The sequence below is a fragment of the Cyrtonyx montezumae genome, unplaced genomic scaffold (assembly GCF_038088225.1).
Source record: "Cyrtonyx montezumae isolate F1298 unplaced genomic scaffold, pur_monq_1.0 scaffold_18, whole genome shotgun sequence".
NCBI lineage: Eukaryota > Metazoa > Chordata > Aves > Galliformes > Odontophoridae > Cyrtonyx > Cyrtonyx montezumae.
The window spans coordinates 10,835,050-10,850,229 of record NW_027071914.1 but is presented as its reverse complement, the minus strand read 5'-3'; the positions used below and the strand labels follow the sequence as shown (position 1 = coordinate 10,850,229).

Below are 15,180 nucleotides of genomic sequence, written 5' to 3'. Positions count from 1 at the left end.
CTGACAGCTTTCTTGCAGTGAATGCTGCCTGATTAACACCAGTGAGGACTCAGACCTGGGATAACCTTGACATCCAAAAAAGTACTTCCTCATCCTGCCTTTATAAAAACCCCGTTAAGTCAGTGGAGGTTTTCCTGTTGACTTCACTGTAATCCTTACTTATTGCTTTAGTGAGCACAAGTCAGACTGCAAAGCAAAGCACACTTACCCATTTTTCTCTAAGTCCAAGATGAGCTCCTGGCCTTCTGCCTGTATCCTAACTTCAGCTCGGAGTGGATGCTGCGTGCAAGAGAGACAGCTCCTGTTACTCATGAATCATCACCACTATGAACGTGTCCAGAAAAACAAATTGTTCCCCTAGATATTGCAGCTGACCTTAAAGCACTCTTTGCCTTCTTCCATAGGGGAAGGCTGTAACTTTCAGTGCTGAAGAGGGGAAGCAATGGCTTCATCCCTCTTTTTCCTTCCCTCACATTGTTTGCATCCCCACAGCACAATTGTGAACACATATCCGGTGAGCAGCATGGCTGTGCTGCTGGGGTGCTGCACTTGAGCTAGTGTCCCCAATTTCCCATGGGGAGAGATGAGCTCAGATGTGGCAGTGAGTGGTGATGGTGCTGGAGTGCTTGAGGTGCACCGAGCCCCCTCTGTGGGCACACCATGGTCAGGACTGCATCACGGGACATCCCAGTTTGCCCCTGAGGTTTACACATTGAACAGATGAGCAAGTTAACCAAAGCTCCCTTTGTTATCCTAGCTGAAAAAGGCTTTTTTTTAGAAGCCTATTTCAAGACAAGAGGAATCACGCCTCTTTCAGAAATTTACACAGAATTCCTTTTACCCTAGAAAATGCCAGTAAGATGCAGGCAACAGGACCCCTTGGATGCCTTCAGACTCCTAGTGGGACACTATTTCACAGCTGCTCTTGTATCAGTCCCAGGCTGCAGAAACCATGGCAGCAGCTTTCCTGAGTGCACAAGCACAGCAGCCACAGCCCCAGTCTGCAATGCATGAACAGCCCAAAGCACAGCCCTGAGCTAGGATGCAGGACAGCTGGATGAGTTAACACCATTACTGGAGCTGACAGAAAGGAGCAATGCAAACACCAAAGGTAGTGTTAAAAAAAAAAAAAACAGTAATTCAATAATTCAAGGATAGAACATATTTTCCAGAGCCTAACATGAGGGTCTCTAGAGGTCTCCATGGTTCACCTCCCTGTCAAAGCAGGACTAGATGAAGTCAGGTTTCTGAATGAGCATTTCCTCTCAAAGGAAACGGGTGAATAAACCATCTGATAAGAACAGACCTCTCAATTCATCTAATCTGTGCATCAAAAAAAGCTATGAAAACCAGTGAGTGGTAGTCAACCTATCTATTTCCTTACTGAGTGTCAGAGGGGATTTTGCAGAACAGATCAGCTGAAAGCAACATAAAGCAAGTCTGAGATAGATGCTCTGTTAAAGGGTTGTCAACCCAGTGCCGTGCTTGGGCCTCACTCCATCAGCTCTGTTTGTACTCTGGGTTTTGTTCATCTGTCCTTCAGTTCTCAAGACATCCCATCAGGTGACACAAAACAAGTAAATATGTTAATGTATATAACAAAGGATAGCTCCAATGGGCTGAGTTTTAGTCCACTCAAATTACACATGCTCAGTCCCCCACAGGGTGGGTCTGCTGTTTTGCTGACTTGTAAGCAATTGCAGGAGAGGTTGCCTTGCCCATCACTAGGGGATTTGAGGGTCAGATTGAAAACTCTCTTCACATAAGTTGTGCAATCATTACTACTAATAATGCTTTCCCTTCTTCAGTAATTACTCTCCTTCAGAGTTCATTGATTGCCATGTAACAGAACTATCCCAGCTGTACATAAGCTCTGCTAACTGTTTTGAGAGCCAACAGGAAAGTGCTCCAGACAAACCAAGACCCCTGAGACGCAGCAACTTTATGTAAAGGCAAATGCTGTCCAGATGTATTTGTATCACTATCAATAACAGAAACAAAATTTCCAGCCTGTTGCAAGAACATTTTTTAGAGAATTAAGAGCATGAGAAAGTCATTGCAGATTTTTTCCTTATACAACACAATGGAGTTTTAAAAATTCTATCATATGGAAAGGACATTAAGCCCAGAATAACAGTTATGGGGAGATGCCATAATTTTCTTCATAATAACGCTGTAGCTTCCCTTTTTCTAGTTTACAAATTAAGTAACATCATCTAGATTTTCCCCTTTCATTGTCTGATAACTTCTTGATATCAGCAGTGCAGATGCTAGGAGCTGTGGTTTGTGGTTGACACTGAAGTCTGACATCCCAGCAGTTCCCAGAACGGCTGCAGGCAGACCTCTTAAAGCACGAGAGGAGTAGGACAGGATCTGTACTCACACAGGGTGCAAGACAAGTGGTCTGGAAGAGCTGTAGATGCCCCATCCCCAGGAGTGCTCAGTCTGGATGGGGATTTGAGCAACCTGGACTGCTGGGATGGAGCTAGGTGAGCTTGGAAGGTCCATTATAACCTGGAGCATTCTGTCACTACAATCTGCACCTGAGCTTTTGGTTGGTTTGCTCGTTTGTTTGTGGTGGTTTTGTTGGCTTTTGTTTATTTGTGTGGGTTTTATTTATTTGTTCATTAAAAGGAAACGCCCCCACAGCTGTGATCCATCGTCGTAGAGTGAAAGCAAAGCACTGCTCTGTCTACTCCTCAAAAAAACTTTAGTAGGGCAGAGAGACACGATCGGAAGCCCATATGTAGGGCAGCGAGGATGCACGTGTGAAGGAGCAGCCTGCCGAGAGCTGACAGCCAGCTCGCCCTGCAGCGGCTCCCAGATTGCAGCCGGCCTCTGCCTCATCGCAGAGCTGAGCTTAGAGAACACAGTGTGCACAGTAGGGGCTCGCAGGAACCGAATCCCTCCACCTGGCAGCGCTCCGCAGCTCGGATCCCGGCGCAGCCCGTCCCAGCCCATCGCGGCAGCACCGTGCCCGACCCACCTGCTCTCCTCCGGAGCTCCGCAGCGCGTCCCATCTCGGCACCAGCACTGCGGGCTGCGGCTCGGTGCTGCCAGCCCCCGCACCTGGGGATAGGGAACAAGAGGCGGCGATCGGCTCAGCCCCGAGATACAGAGCGAGAAGCAGGGAGGGGAGCAGGAGGAGATACCCGCCATCCCAAGCCCATTCTCCGCGCGGTTCATGCAGCAAAAAGCACTCGTGCCCCCCGCCCTGCCCGTGCCGGTGTCCCCGCACTCACAGCTCGGTGGCTGCAGCAGCAGCGAGAGGGCGATGCCGCAGAGCAGCCCCCGGCCCCGCATGGCTCCGGGCAGACCTCGGCTCCCCGCCGCACCCCGCGAATATAGAAGCTCCCAGCCCGGCTTTCTCCTCCCACCCTCACCCCGCCCTGCAGCCCCTGTCTGTTTCCTCCTCCCTCCACTCCAGCCCCGGCTGCCCGGCAGGAGCTTGGGCTACTTTCCTGCAAAGACTCTCCTGTCCCTCCCTCCCCGCGCTCCTTTGTCAGCACAGAGAGCCGTCGCCCAGCAAAGCCAGCAAGTAGGGAGGACATGATGGAAGGAAGCAGGCGCATCGCCTTCACATCCCCCAAAGGAGCTGTGCTATGGCACCGTTTATTGTTATAATATAACCCAACCAAACCCTTCACGGCTGAACCTATGCTTCTAAAGGCATCCTAAATCCCTTATCTCTCTGGAAATTCATTGTCAGTGGGCCGCTGAGGAGACTCGGCTGTGATTGATGCTGGTTATATCTGAAGCGGGCAGAAGAAAAGCCAGATTCACTGCTCCTCTCCCCTTAAGGCAGATGGAGGGGCAGGGGCTGAGGAAGGAGCACCCGCAGCTCAAGGTCCCCTCTCACTCCATGAAGGAGGGAGCCGAGGGAGCATCCTTGGCTCCTTCAGAGCCCTTCGGGGCTGACTCGTGTGCTGACTCCGTGCACCATCCCTTTGCCGGCTCTCTGCCGTGAGGATGTGCCCATTGTCGGGCAGTGCTGGCCCAGGCTCCGTGACGCTGAGATGAGGACATTAATGCAAAAGGTGCTGGCAGCCCCCAGCCCTGCAGAGCATGAGCTGGTTTACAGCTCAGCCACTGCCATCTCAAGGTGCAGTCACACCAGCAAGGCTGTGAGGGAGGACGAGTGCATTTTTTATGGGCTTGACTCTGAACAGCAAGAAAAGGCATTGCCTGTTGGTCATACACTACAGCCTGCGTTATCCACAGCACCATCTCCATTTATCTCTGTGCTTAATGTGTCTGTGTCAGTGAACCAGCAGGAAAGAAACACAGCATAAGGAACAGGGAGAATCTGCACCTGGCTCCATTTCTGAGTAAACTGGTAACTAAGGCCAATAGGAAATGAATAATCCATTTGCCATTAAGAATAGTAATGATTTACCTCTGGTCCAGAGGTTTATATATGCTGTTGAAACCATTGAGCTGTCTTTTACTGAAGCTCTTTGCTGATTCCTTTTCCTGTGCCTGCACAAAACCACATCTGCTCTTTCGAATCACCTACAATATCTTGAAGGGACACATGGAGCTGCCTGTGAACTCCCCCATTATTTTGTAGCTGCTTGTAATAGTCAAGAAAACAATGACACCATTGCCAATGCTTTTATTACAAGTAAGTAAAAATGTAACCCAAATTTAGACAGCTACTTTGCTTTCATCCCTGCATGAAATCTCTATCTACACAGAGAAAAGTAATATTTGACGAGGAATACATATGCTTGCACTGAAGGGTTATCACACATCTTCCCAGTGTGGCAAATTTCCACAGTGCTGCTCTGTTTACTCCTCAGAGAGATCAGCTCAAAAAAGCATAAAATGAAATAAAAGGAACTTATTTTGAAATTGTTGTAACGCCTGGGCCGATAACTAGCTGCCCAGCTGCCTGTGATCTTTGTCATTATTCAAGTACCATAAAAATACAATATACGCAGCATTTGCATTTGCTGTATAGTGATATTTTTACCTTTGGATTTAGTAATCTGAGAATTGATATCTTAATTTATAATCAGCAGTAAGTCCATCTATAAAAATATACCCACATACTGTGCTATCGTTATAAATAGTTTAATCTATATTTATGATATATCGCTTACACTGCTCAGACACTGTTGCATGGAGAGCTGCAGGGTATCTCGGTGTTATTAGCTGTGCTCAGATGCTCTAATGCTTTCTGCCTCTGGCACAGTGTGACTCAGATCCTGCCTGGACTCACCTCTTCAAAAAGCTCTTAATGGGATGTTTGCTTGATTCACAGAGCAAGATCAAGCTTTCAGTTATCTGGGAATTACACAGACTCAGACTCATTTCCCCCACAGTCCCAATTGCCTGCTTAAAAGTTATCAGCTGGGGATGTGGTAGTCTGTTCTCTGGTGCCTTACCTGTCTGTGACATCTCCTGTGACCAAGGCAAGGATGTATCTACTAGCAGCAGCTTCTATGCAGCCCACAGAATGAGGGGTGCAGCCATTCTGTAGGTTTGGGATTCAGGTGTTTCCATTTCCCCGGGTTGGATCTGCTGAGCATGCTTTTCCAGTGCGGATTCTGCACTGTCTTGGCAGTATGCAAGGCGATTTAACTCAAGGTTGGCTGCAGGGCAAAAGGTGATGGTTCTCCCATTCTATTCATTGTAATTTAGAAATATTTTAGGAGTTAAGCACGTAGAAAGATATCAGAGAGGAGAGCAGCCTGTCAGAGAAACAGACTCACGCAGGGAATGCTTTGAGTGTGTACCAAACTAAGGGCTCTGTACAATTTTGTTTGAACTCTCTGTTCAGAAATAGGGAAGGCTGCTAAAAGAACTACTGCTAAAAGCCTCCTGAAAACTGGGGAGAATGTGACCAAAAATCAAAGTCTTAGGAAGAGAATGTGGAAAACATTTTGTTCTGTGTAACCTCAGCATCTCTGATGCACCGACTGTAAAAGTTATATGTCCTTGGCTGACTTGAGTGACATGGGAAATCTTCCATTTTCCACATTTTTCCTCTTTCAGATCACTTGAAGTGATCAAAGGAGGAAGACTGTGAACCTGTGGAGGGAAATGATGATTTTACAGCGAACTTCGTTATTTCAGGCCTTAAGAGTTGAGAATTGCTTTGGCTGACCAAGACTCTTCTGATTAGCTTTGTTTTTCCACCATCCGAGCAGGATAGCAGGAATACTTGGGAGAGCCTTGGAGCAGCTGCCCTGCCAAAGAGGGAGAAGCACTGTAAGATGATCAGGTACCACACGAGGGCTTGTTCCAATGTGCTGTTACTGAAATACTATCGAAGTGCTGTTTCCTTTTTTTTTTTAAGGGTGGGCCACTGCTGCTAATTTTGCTGCATTCCTACAAATAAGTGACTAGAGCAGTACACGGCTGTGTATGCTGACATGTTGCATCCTTTTGACTGTATTTGTATATTTAAAGCACTGCGTTTTTCTCCACAATGACTGCAAGAGGAAAATGAACTTCAGAAGCATAGCACAGTTTGGATTGGGAGAGATCTTTAAGATCATCTAGTTCCAGCCACCCCACTGCAGGCAGGTACACCTCCCACTGGACCAGGTTGCTCACAGCCCCAAATATCTTTATCAGATATTTTTCAAACTGTGAAGCACGCGAGGTGATCTTTAGTTGGGATTGAGGTAAACAGCAGACACAGATCCTGCATGTCTGATACAGGACTTCAACTCTAAAAGGAAGGGCCGGAAAAAATCAGCCCTATGTTTTGTTTCCAATTAATACATCCAAGCTATGTTAAGCTTCAGTCTTCTTATAGTCTTTGTGGGATTAAAAAGAGGTGATTTCCATTGAGGATATGATACTGTGTTTTCCTACTTGAACAATGAGTTCTCATTAGCAGGTGGACCCAGCACCACAGATGCTGAGTCCTCACCCCACTGAAGCTCACACGCAGTACTGGCTTTGAAGTAAAATACAGGACACAGCCAACACTGAAATCAGTTTGACGTTCATGGTTTAAAACGTAGAAGTAAGGGAACATCGTTCAAGTGAGTTTATTCAAATATAACAACAGTAAGATAACAGGATTTCCAGACAGAAATGACTCTCTCTTTCACAATACAGAAACATAAGCATAACGTTATTTACATATTTGGGCCAAAACATTCTGAATTTCCTCACTCTGAGTTCAGCACGGGTATCCTCTCTATTAAAAGCTTTGGATATTCCTCAGAGAATTTGGAATTCACTGGAGAATTCTTTAGAGTAATAACTACACTCGGAGATCAAATCACAGTCCACTAATGTAAGTCACAGGACTAGATCTCATCCATTTTCCTCTCTAGGTTCTACCATACATCCACCTGCCTTCTGGGCAACCCGTTTGCATTAATGGAACTGGTCACAGACTAAGATACTACTCAAACTGATCTATATTTTCAGCACCTATAACATACGTCCTACAAATGCAGAGTACAGTAAAAATTAACCAAACTAAGCTTAAAACTGTCTCATCAAAGTAACAACACAAAGCACTGCAGAATCATTCTTGGCTTCACTTTCTAGACCTCATGCAGCCAAAATTTAGTAATAATAATAATAATAATAATAATAATAAAGTTCTTAAAGTAACACCTACAAAATTACATAAAATACCATTAAAACATCTGTCAACAAGAAAAGGCAGTATTCTAATTCAGAGGAGCATTAAAGGGGGTCCTTAAATATATCTCTCCTCAGGAAAATATATTATCAAATGCTTAAAGTTGAGTTCCTGTGTAAGTGCTTTCCTAAGCCAGAGTCCAAACAATGCCCTGATGAACAAGGTGAATCTTCAGAAAGCTTTTAGACATTCCCAGACCTGAATGTGACCTCTCAAAATATAAACAATTCATCCGAATCCTCAAAATGACATCCACAGGTTGCTCTGGCTACGTAGTTTTCCCATTGAACATATTCTCTGAAGATGGTAGCATGTTTAATTCCTACTGTATAATAATTTGTTAGATCATCTATTTTAAAAATTACAGCTCTTTCGACTCCATTTTTTCTTCTTCATCCTCACTGTCAGTCACATTGATTATCTGGGTGCTGGAAGGAGAAGGTGGAGCGGCTGGCAAATCATTCTCAAGTGCTGTAGCATCTAGCTGTGATACGGGGTTCACATAACCCTCCTCACTGCGGCTGCTGTGAGAGGTCGCTTCTTCCGGCCGTGCACAGATGCGTGAGACTTCGCGTACACTTCCCTCTGGGCATCCTCTGAAAGAGTAATCTCTGTCCATGGTTGAAAACGTCATCTCCTGCCTTTGGCAGCCATCTCCCCAGAAGCCAAGGCATTCAGGCACTGAGCTGGAGAAATTCCCACAGCGAAACGGGGGACGGCTGAATGGGCATGTGCTGCAGTGAAAGAGATGGAAAGTAGTCCTTCAGAAACACAGATAGCCGGGACTTCCATGCAACTAAGAGGATCAGAATGATAGCCTAAGTTACTTTCAATCAAAATACACATACTTTAGAACCATGTCTGATTTAAACACTGGTTTCATAAGAAGAGTCATAGACTGTATTAGCAAGGATTGCATAAGCATCCCTACATAGTGGATACAGGCATGACATTGCTTTAAAAACCACCAAAAACCCACTGTTTTAATTTATTAATTAATGTCGTGGATAAAACAGAATCAGGTAATTCTGCAGTAAGTTAATGTGCATACTCAGAACAGTACAAAAAAAAGTATAGGAAATACCCACAGGGTATTATGTTTGTTAGTTTGTAAATACCCTGATTAGGTATTTAATTAATCCTCTCTGATTTAATACCCAGAGGCTGCAAAGGACAAACTAGTAATCACTACTTACATAACAATTCTGAAGACATTGCCCACAAGACTGGATTTCAGAAATATTGGTAGCTATGGCAGCTACAGGCACAGTAAGTAGCTGGGAGACATCACACACACCTACTTTAATTGCATCTGATCATTTCAAAAATGTATTTACCTTATACTTTCCCATAGAGATCAGGTGAAGCACATCGAACTGCACTTAGGTGCACAAAGTAGAGAGAAGATGCTTCTATTTACTGTGAGCTTGGGAGTGCCAATTACTAAAATAGTACCACGGAGCCTTCAGTAACTGCATGCATTACAAGCGACCTCAAGAAAGCTGGTCCCACCACACAGAAGCCATAGGAAGAGCACCTTTCCTTCCTGGCACTGTGTTCTTGCCTCAAGAACTGTATGATCCATCTACTTTCTGAACGTTAAAACCTTTTAGCACTCAATCTAAATGGTATTGAAATGAAGGGTTGTGTTACCTTGAGGGGAAATAGTGAGGTCCAGGAACAAAGTAGGAGTGATAAAATGAAAACGGAGGAGGTACTCCAAACAGGTTGGCTGATGGCCCAATGGGAGTGCTCTCACAGAGATGTGAGTGAGGAAGAGGGGCAACATGGGGAAGAAGTACACCTCTAGGATAAGCAGAAACCCCTGAGTGCTCTCTTGGGAGCTCGCTATTAGAGACAGAAAATCTGTTATTAGCGTTGGTTGTGCTACTTGGGTTTCTGCTGGAGTGCTCAACAAAAACTGGTGTTGGTCTCTTCAGAAGGGAATAGGATCCAGGTGGTACATCACGAGCTTCCCTCTGAGCGGGCTCAGCAAAGTGCTGTGGTACAATTCTAGGGCGCAGAGGCAGGGTTGGAGCTGGAACTGGGGTGGTGTTCACAATAACAGGTCGGAAAATATTAATTGGACCTGGACGTTGAATACAAGCTGGCTGCCGGGTGGCAGAAGGAGTTTTACCTTTAGGAAAGAGAGCAATTATTTGTCAAACATGAGTAAAAGAAGAGATTTCATAGATAGTGACATAGCAAACCACACCTAGAGCCAGAACCATTTCCTTCAAAACACTTTATAGCATAGCATCACTTCCCTGTAACTCGTAGTCACATGCCAATTGGCCTATGCATGTCTGACATAGTTTCAGAGTCCACATGCTCAATCCTCCTTCAACAAAACAAAACAAAAAAGCAAGGGAGAGTGAAAAACGAACTAGCTGGAGCGTGCATTTAGTGCTTCAAGGTCAGAATATATCTCAGGTCTACTAGCTGAGATGGCATGAGCCAAATTCTTAATATAACTGCATGGTGCCAAAGCAGAAGTGAGGAGCAGAAGTAATAGCTACAGAACAACTCCCTGCTATGTGTTCTTGTTTGTTTCACCAAAAAACACTCCCACTGGCCAATTTTACTTTAAAACATTTTGCAGATGTACGCTTTCAAATTATACTTTGTTAAAGGCTGCCTTTACTCAATAAGATTTCAAAACAAATTGCATTAGTGTTTCCAAAACCCACTATCTAGTCTAAGCACCTAAATGCCGAGTCAATGAGAATTAAATGCTTCTAGATTTTACAGTTTGTATTTAAGAGTGATTTTAAGCTCAATAGGATCCTAAACCTTGGAATTAAACATAGTAGCATCTGAGGACACTGTAACATTTTAAGATGCACAATGATAAGAAACCATATGCTTAATTCAGTCAGATTTGGGAAACAATTTGAGAAATGATCACATCTCTACTTCAGAAACTTCACCAAACAAAGTACAGTGCCCTCTTTTAGGTCTCAAATATTACCATACAGCACTGACAGGGATTTCATTTTCTTGTCTCTCTAAAATCCAGGGCCTGAATCTAAGCTTTTTGTTGCAATCCACTGTCAATGCGCTGATGGAGCCAGAGCTCTTTCACCACAAAGGATGAGGAACTACAGGTTAGATATTTATATTTGCATGTGGGCTCTCATATAAACCGGTGAAATAAATAAAAAAGGAAGATCTACCCAGGTTAGGTGCAACACTTAATGCATTTCTTCAAACTATGGGTGTGTGCAAGCTGGTAACAGCTATACATAGAAGTGCTCCAGATGTGCACAGAACACCCAAGTAACTTATGGAAAACGTGCAAGTGAAAAATTCCTTTTCCAGGTTTAGTGTTTTAATATCATAGCACTCAGCTCACCACCATTCTTCTAACTTCATTTATTTTGCAGACAATTCTACCTCCTTGTGAGCAGCATAATTTGCTGAGCCCTAAAACAGCAGTGCTTCACTAGTAAAGAACATTGGAATGCAGGTAATAAGCTAATACACTTTTTCAGGCTTAATAGAGCAGGATTGAGTGCTAGTACGGTTAGATGTGGTGGGGTAAGATATGGGTGAAGAAGACAGATCAGGAAAGAGAAACCAATTATGGCACACCAGGAGGCAAGTGTTGAGTAACAGACATCCAGAGAGACCAGGAGGCACTGGGAACTACAGAGACCCTTGCAGGGATCTGTGGAAGATGAAAAGGAGGACAGAACTGAAGAGCCAGCTAAGTGTGAGGAAGCAGTAGGTAGAGGCAAGGAGGCAGAGGTGCAGAGCAGAGAACTGACAGAAATAGTGGTGTCCAGACACACAGACTGAGAAATCATTTTTTAGATGTATCTACACTACTAGATATATAACTTCTGCTATAATAGGTAAATTTGTGACTTTTAAAATTATTCACTCCTGTAACTCACAGACTGGATGTCCAGTATTTTTCTCAGTACTGTGTGTGGCAGCAGGGAATGAAGGCGATGGAAAGGGACAAACAGCAACTGGATTTGTAGTGCTGATATTCTGGGTAGTGCTGGAAAACACAGTGGAGGCAGCCAGTGGATAACGCTTCCTCTTGCCTTCTCGTGGCTGATAAACCCAACCTGTCAGAGATGAAAAAAATACAGATACCCCATTTATAGAATTTTCTCTTTCTTTTCTCTCTCTTTCTTTTCTTTATTCTTTTTTTTTTTTTTTTTTTTTTTTTTTTTTTTTTTTTTTATCTGTGGCAGCTTCAATTCTGAAAGACCTTAAGAAACAAAAAAGAAAGAAAAAAAGTTAAAGAGTTCTCAAAATGCTCCAATGGCAAAACTTCATTTCTGTCAGTGAGCTAGTAAATGGGGTACTTTATCAGAGGTGGAAATAAAATGGACACGTTGTGTTTATGTTACTGAATTGTAACTGTTAGTGAGACAAAGAAATACAGAAGGGTAGGGAGTGACATGGCACAGCTACAGGAAGCATGGTAAGAGGAACATGACACTGTACTGTGGGCTTTCCAGTCCTGAAGGAAATCATGACAGTATTCAAAAGGTGGATCTTTTCTGATTTTTTTTTCTTTAACCTCTCAAATTTCCCATCTATCTGTAGGCTACAAGAGACAATGGAAAATACGATCCAATAGGATTCCTGTATAGATTTTGGCACTAAAAAGTATGTTTGCCTCTGACTTATAACATTAACTAAACACTAGCAGACTTTTAAATAAACTGTGACTTTACACTGAGCAGCCCAGGAGAGAGAGAGAGAGTACTGCTCTTCCTCTTTTGCTTATTTATGACATATTAGTCTTGTCTACCAGAATTGCAAGCTAGCAGGATTATGGCATCACATAGGTTCATAGGTTCATAAGGTTGGAAAGGACCTACAAGATCATCTAGTCCAACCATCCTCCTATCACTATCTCTACCCAACTACTAAATCAAATCCCTTAGCACCTCATCTAAACGCTTCTTGAACAGCGCTAGGGATGGTGCCTCAACCACCTCCCTAGGCAGGCCATCCCAGTGCCTGACCACTCTTTCAGAGAAAAAATGTTTCCTCAGGTCTAATCTAAATCTTCCCCGGTGCAACTTGTGGCCATTCCCTCTCGTCCTGTCATTATTGTGACACCTGATATTGCAACAGTTTTCAGAGTGCTCCAAACACTTATGTTCTATTTTGTTATTATCCTAATAACTGAATTGCAGTGTTGTGGACAAGCAAATTTGTTAAGGGTTTTGATGTTCACAGTAACCTCTGTACGTGGTCAGAAGAACTGATGTGACTGTGGTGGTCTGAGAATGTAAGAACCATTAGAGGCTCTAAAGGATGCACAAAATTCTTGGACACGAAAAAGTGAGTATGTTTTCACAAGCACTAGAAAGCTGATGGAAGGACTGTGCACACGAAATCTGTGTCATGTTTTCTAACTCTTCTATTTGCTCTGAATGAATGAAATCCTTTTTGTTTTTTTATTTTCCTGTAAATCCTGCATGACTTAAACACTGAGGTAAATCAATATCAGTTTACCGGGAAATTCCTCTCTGTGCCTTTGTTTTATTTTCCGAGCTTCATCGTAATAAGGCTGTTTCTGCTCTTCAGTCAGTTTGCTCCACTCCAACCCCAGCTGAACACTGATTTCAGCATTATTGGCATTCGGGTTGGCTTTAGCTAGGGCAGGTCGGTGAATCCTAGCCCACACCATAAACGCATTCATTGGACGCTTTACATGGCCAGTTTTGTCCTTGCTGAATGGAGTTTCTGGCATACCTATGCAACAAAATGAGAAAGATCATCTTCCAGGCAATACACGCAGTGCAGATCACATCAAAAGGCAGTTTAGTGTCAGTCAGAAGAATCACTACAGCTCTGGAATGCACAAAACTCATTGCACATGTGGAGAGAGTTCCCTAGAAAAATAATTAAGGCAAGGGAAGCTCCGCCTGTATAAGGAACGATTTGTATGGCTTTTGTTGTTTATTCTCTTTGTAAAAATATGAAACACACGTGACTGCTAAGACAGTTTGGATTTCACTTGGCTAGACCATTTCCTGTAACTTGTTTATAAACTGGACACACCATGGCATAGACCATATCACTGCAAATTTGTCATCTCCCCCAGAACTATGTATCCAAAAGCCCTAACGATGCACAGGCAAGGCTCAACAGTAGTATGGCACTTCAGTCCCCCTACCGAGCAGTCTCTGGCTTCTCTGCTGAGGCTGTTGCTGTGCTGGTGTTCTGGACATTGTTTTTTTTCCCTTCAGATACAGACACTCATTTGCTGGAGGAATCTGTTTTACCAAATGACTGTTACATGACACCTAGCTTTACGTCTTTGTAAACACAGACTGCATTTGGATTGAACTGGTGACATAATAAACAGACAGAACCCTCACAGCCAATCCCTCAGCAAGCAATTTCCTCTCTCAAAAAGGCTTAGAAGTGAACTGTTCCATACAATCAATAATTGGCAAAGGACTTCTTACCTTTAGAACTTTGCTTTTAAGTCATTAATTTTAAAAGCCTAAAAAAGCATAAATTTTAAAAGCCTTTTTCCTTTTCAGAAAAAGCAAGCTTTTAATCCAACACTAAAAAATGTTTATGGCTTAACATGTCCAAGTTGTCCTGGAGAGGTGTATGAACCCTTCATTTTAAAAATCAAACACCTAAACTTCAACTTGCAATCAAAATTCAGTGTGATTCTAAACCTTTATAAAGGAGCTTAATAGAGGTGGGGAGCAAACAGGCTAAACTGTATTGATTCTAATAAACCAATAGAGAACTCTGTGCTCCTGTAGCTCACGTTACCCTGAATTAGACAACTACAAGGTATTCAGAAGTATGGTTTTCTAATGCTGTCTTTCCACTCCTGATAACCTGTTGGCTGTGTGCCCTTTACCAAAACCCTGCTAACTTGGCTTCTTAACATAATACCTGAATCGGAAGGCAGTACTGTGAAGGGAATGTTTTTTGTCTCAATTTTTACAGAAGGCTCCTGCAGGGACTTCATTTTAAGAGGCACTTGGCTCACAGGCCCCTTAGACACCTGAATCAGCTTTGGCAGCAGAGGGGCTTGGACCTGTATATGGGTACCAGGTGGCAAAGGGCAAAGTATCAGGGGGATCTTCAGGTCTTCACGGGGGATCCCCAGCCCCTCACTGGGCCGTTTCACGCCACCATCACTGCTAATGATTGTGGACCCACGCGAGGCCCTGCCTGGGCCACTGTCCTCATCTGCACCCGCCTTCACTTCTGGACAGATCTTCTTCACACTTCTCCTGACCTCCTCTGGCATCACCTCTTCCTGCTCTTCTCTGCGGTGCTTTTCTTGATCCTCTTTTGCACAGAGGCCCTTCTCTTTCCGCCTCCGTGGAGCTGGGGAGCACCTGAGCTCCCCTCCCGCTTCCTTGCTGCCCCCAGGGCAGGCGGGGAAGCCCCCATCGTGTTGCTGGAGCTCCTCGGCTTTAACGTGCGTCTCCTGGAGGGGCCCCTGGGCCTTCTCAATGCATGAGGGACCCTGGGAGCGGCGGTCGAGGTTAGACTCGGAGCCATGGCTGCCGCCCTCGACCCGCTCCATGACGCAGCAGCCGTTTGCCGTTGCTCCC

At 44.2% G+C, this 15,180-nt stretch overlaps 2 protein-coding genes across 2 annotated transcripts in view; both read right to left on the bottom strand.

The window, feature by feature from the left end:
* ADAM19 (ADAM metallopeptidase domain 19) overlaps positions 1–3,303 on the bottom strand; it is a 29,624-nt gene extending 26,321 nt beyond the window's left edge. The window contains exons 1-3 of the mRNA XM_065734674.1: positions 3,243–3,303; positions 2,987–3,069; positions 209–279 (exon numbers count right to left, since the gene is read on the bottom strand). Of these exons, the coding sequence (XP_065590746.1) occupies positions 209–279; positions 2,987–3,069; positions 3,243–3,303 (215 nt within the window). The remainder of the gene's footprint in view (positions 1–208; positions 280–2,986; positions 3,070–3,242) is intronic.
* A 4,673-nt stretch (positions 3,304–7,976) lies between these two features.
* On the bottom strand, positions 7,977–15,152 carry SOX30 (SRY-box transcription factor 30). Its single transcript, XM_065734683.1, has 5 exons — positions 14,510–15,152; positions 13,103–13,342; positions 11,515–11,694; positions 9,269–9,752; positions 7,977–8,349 (listed from the first exon to the last, which is right to left on the bottom strand). Exons 1-5 carry the CDS (start codon positions 15,150–15,152, stop codon positions 7,977–7,979), a joined length of 1,920 nt encoding a protein of 639 aa, XP_065590755.1.
* Positions 15,153–15,180: the final 28 nt, after the last annotated feature.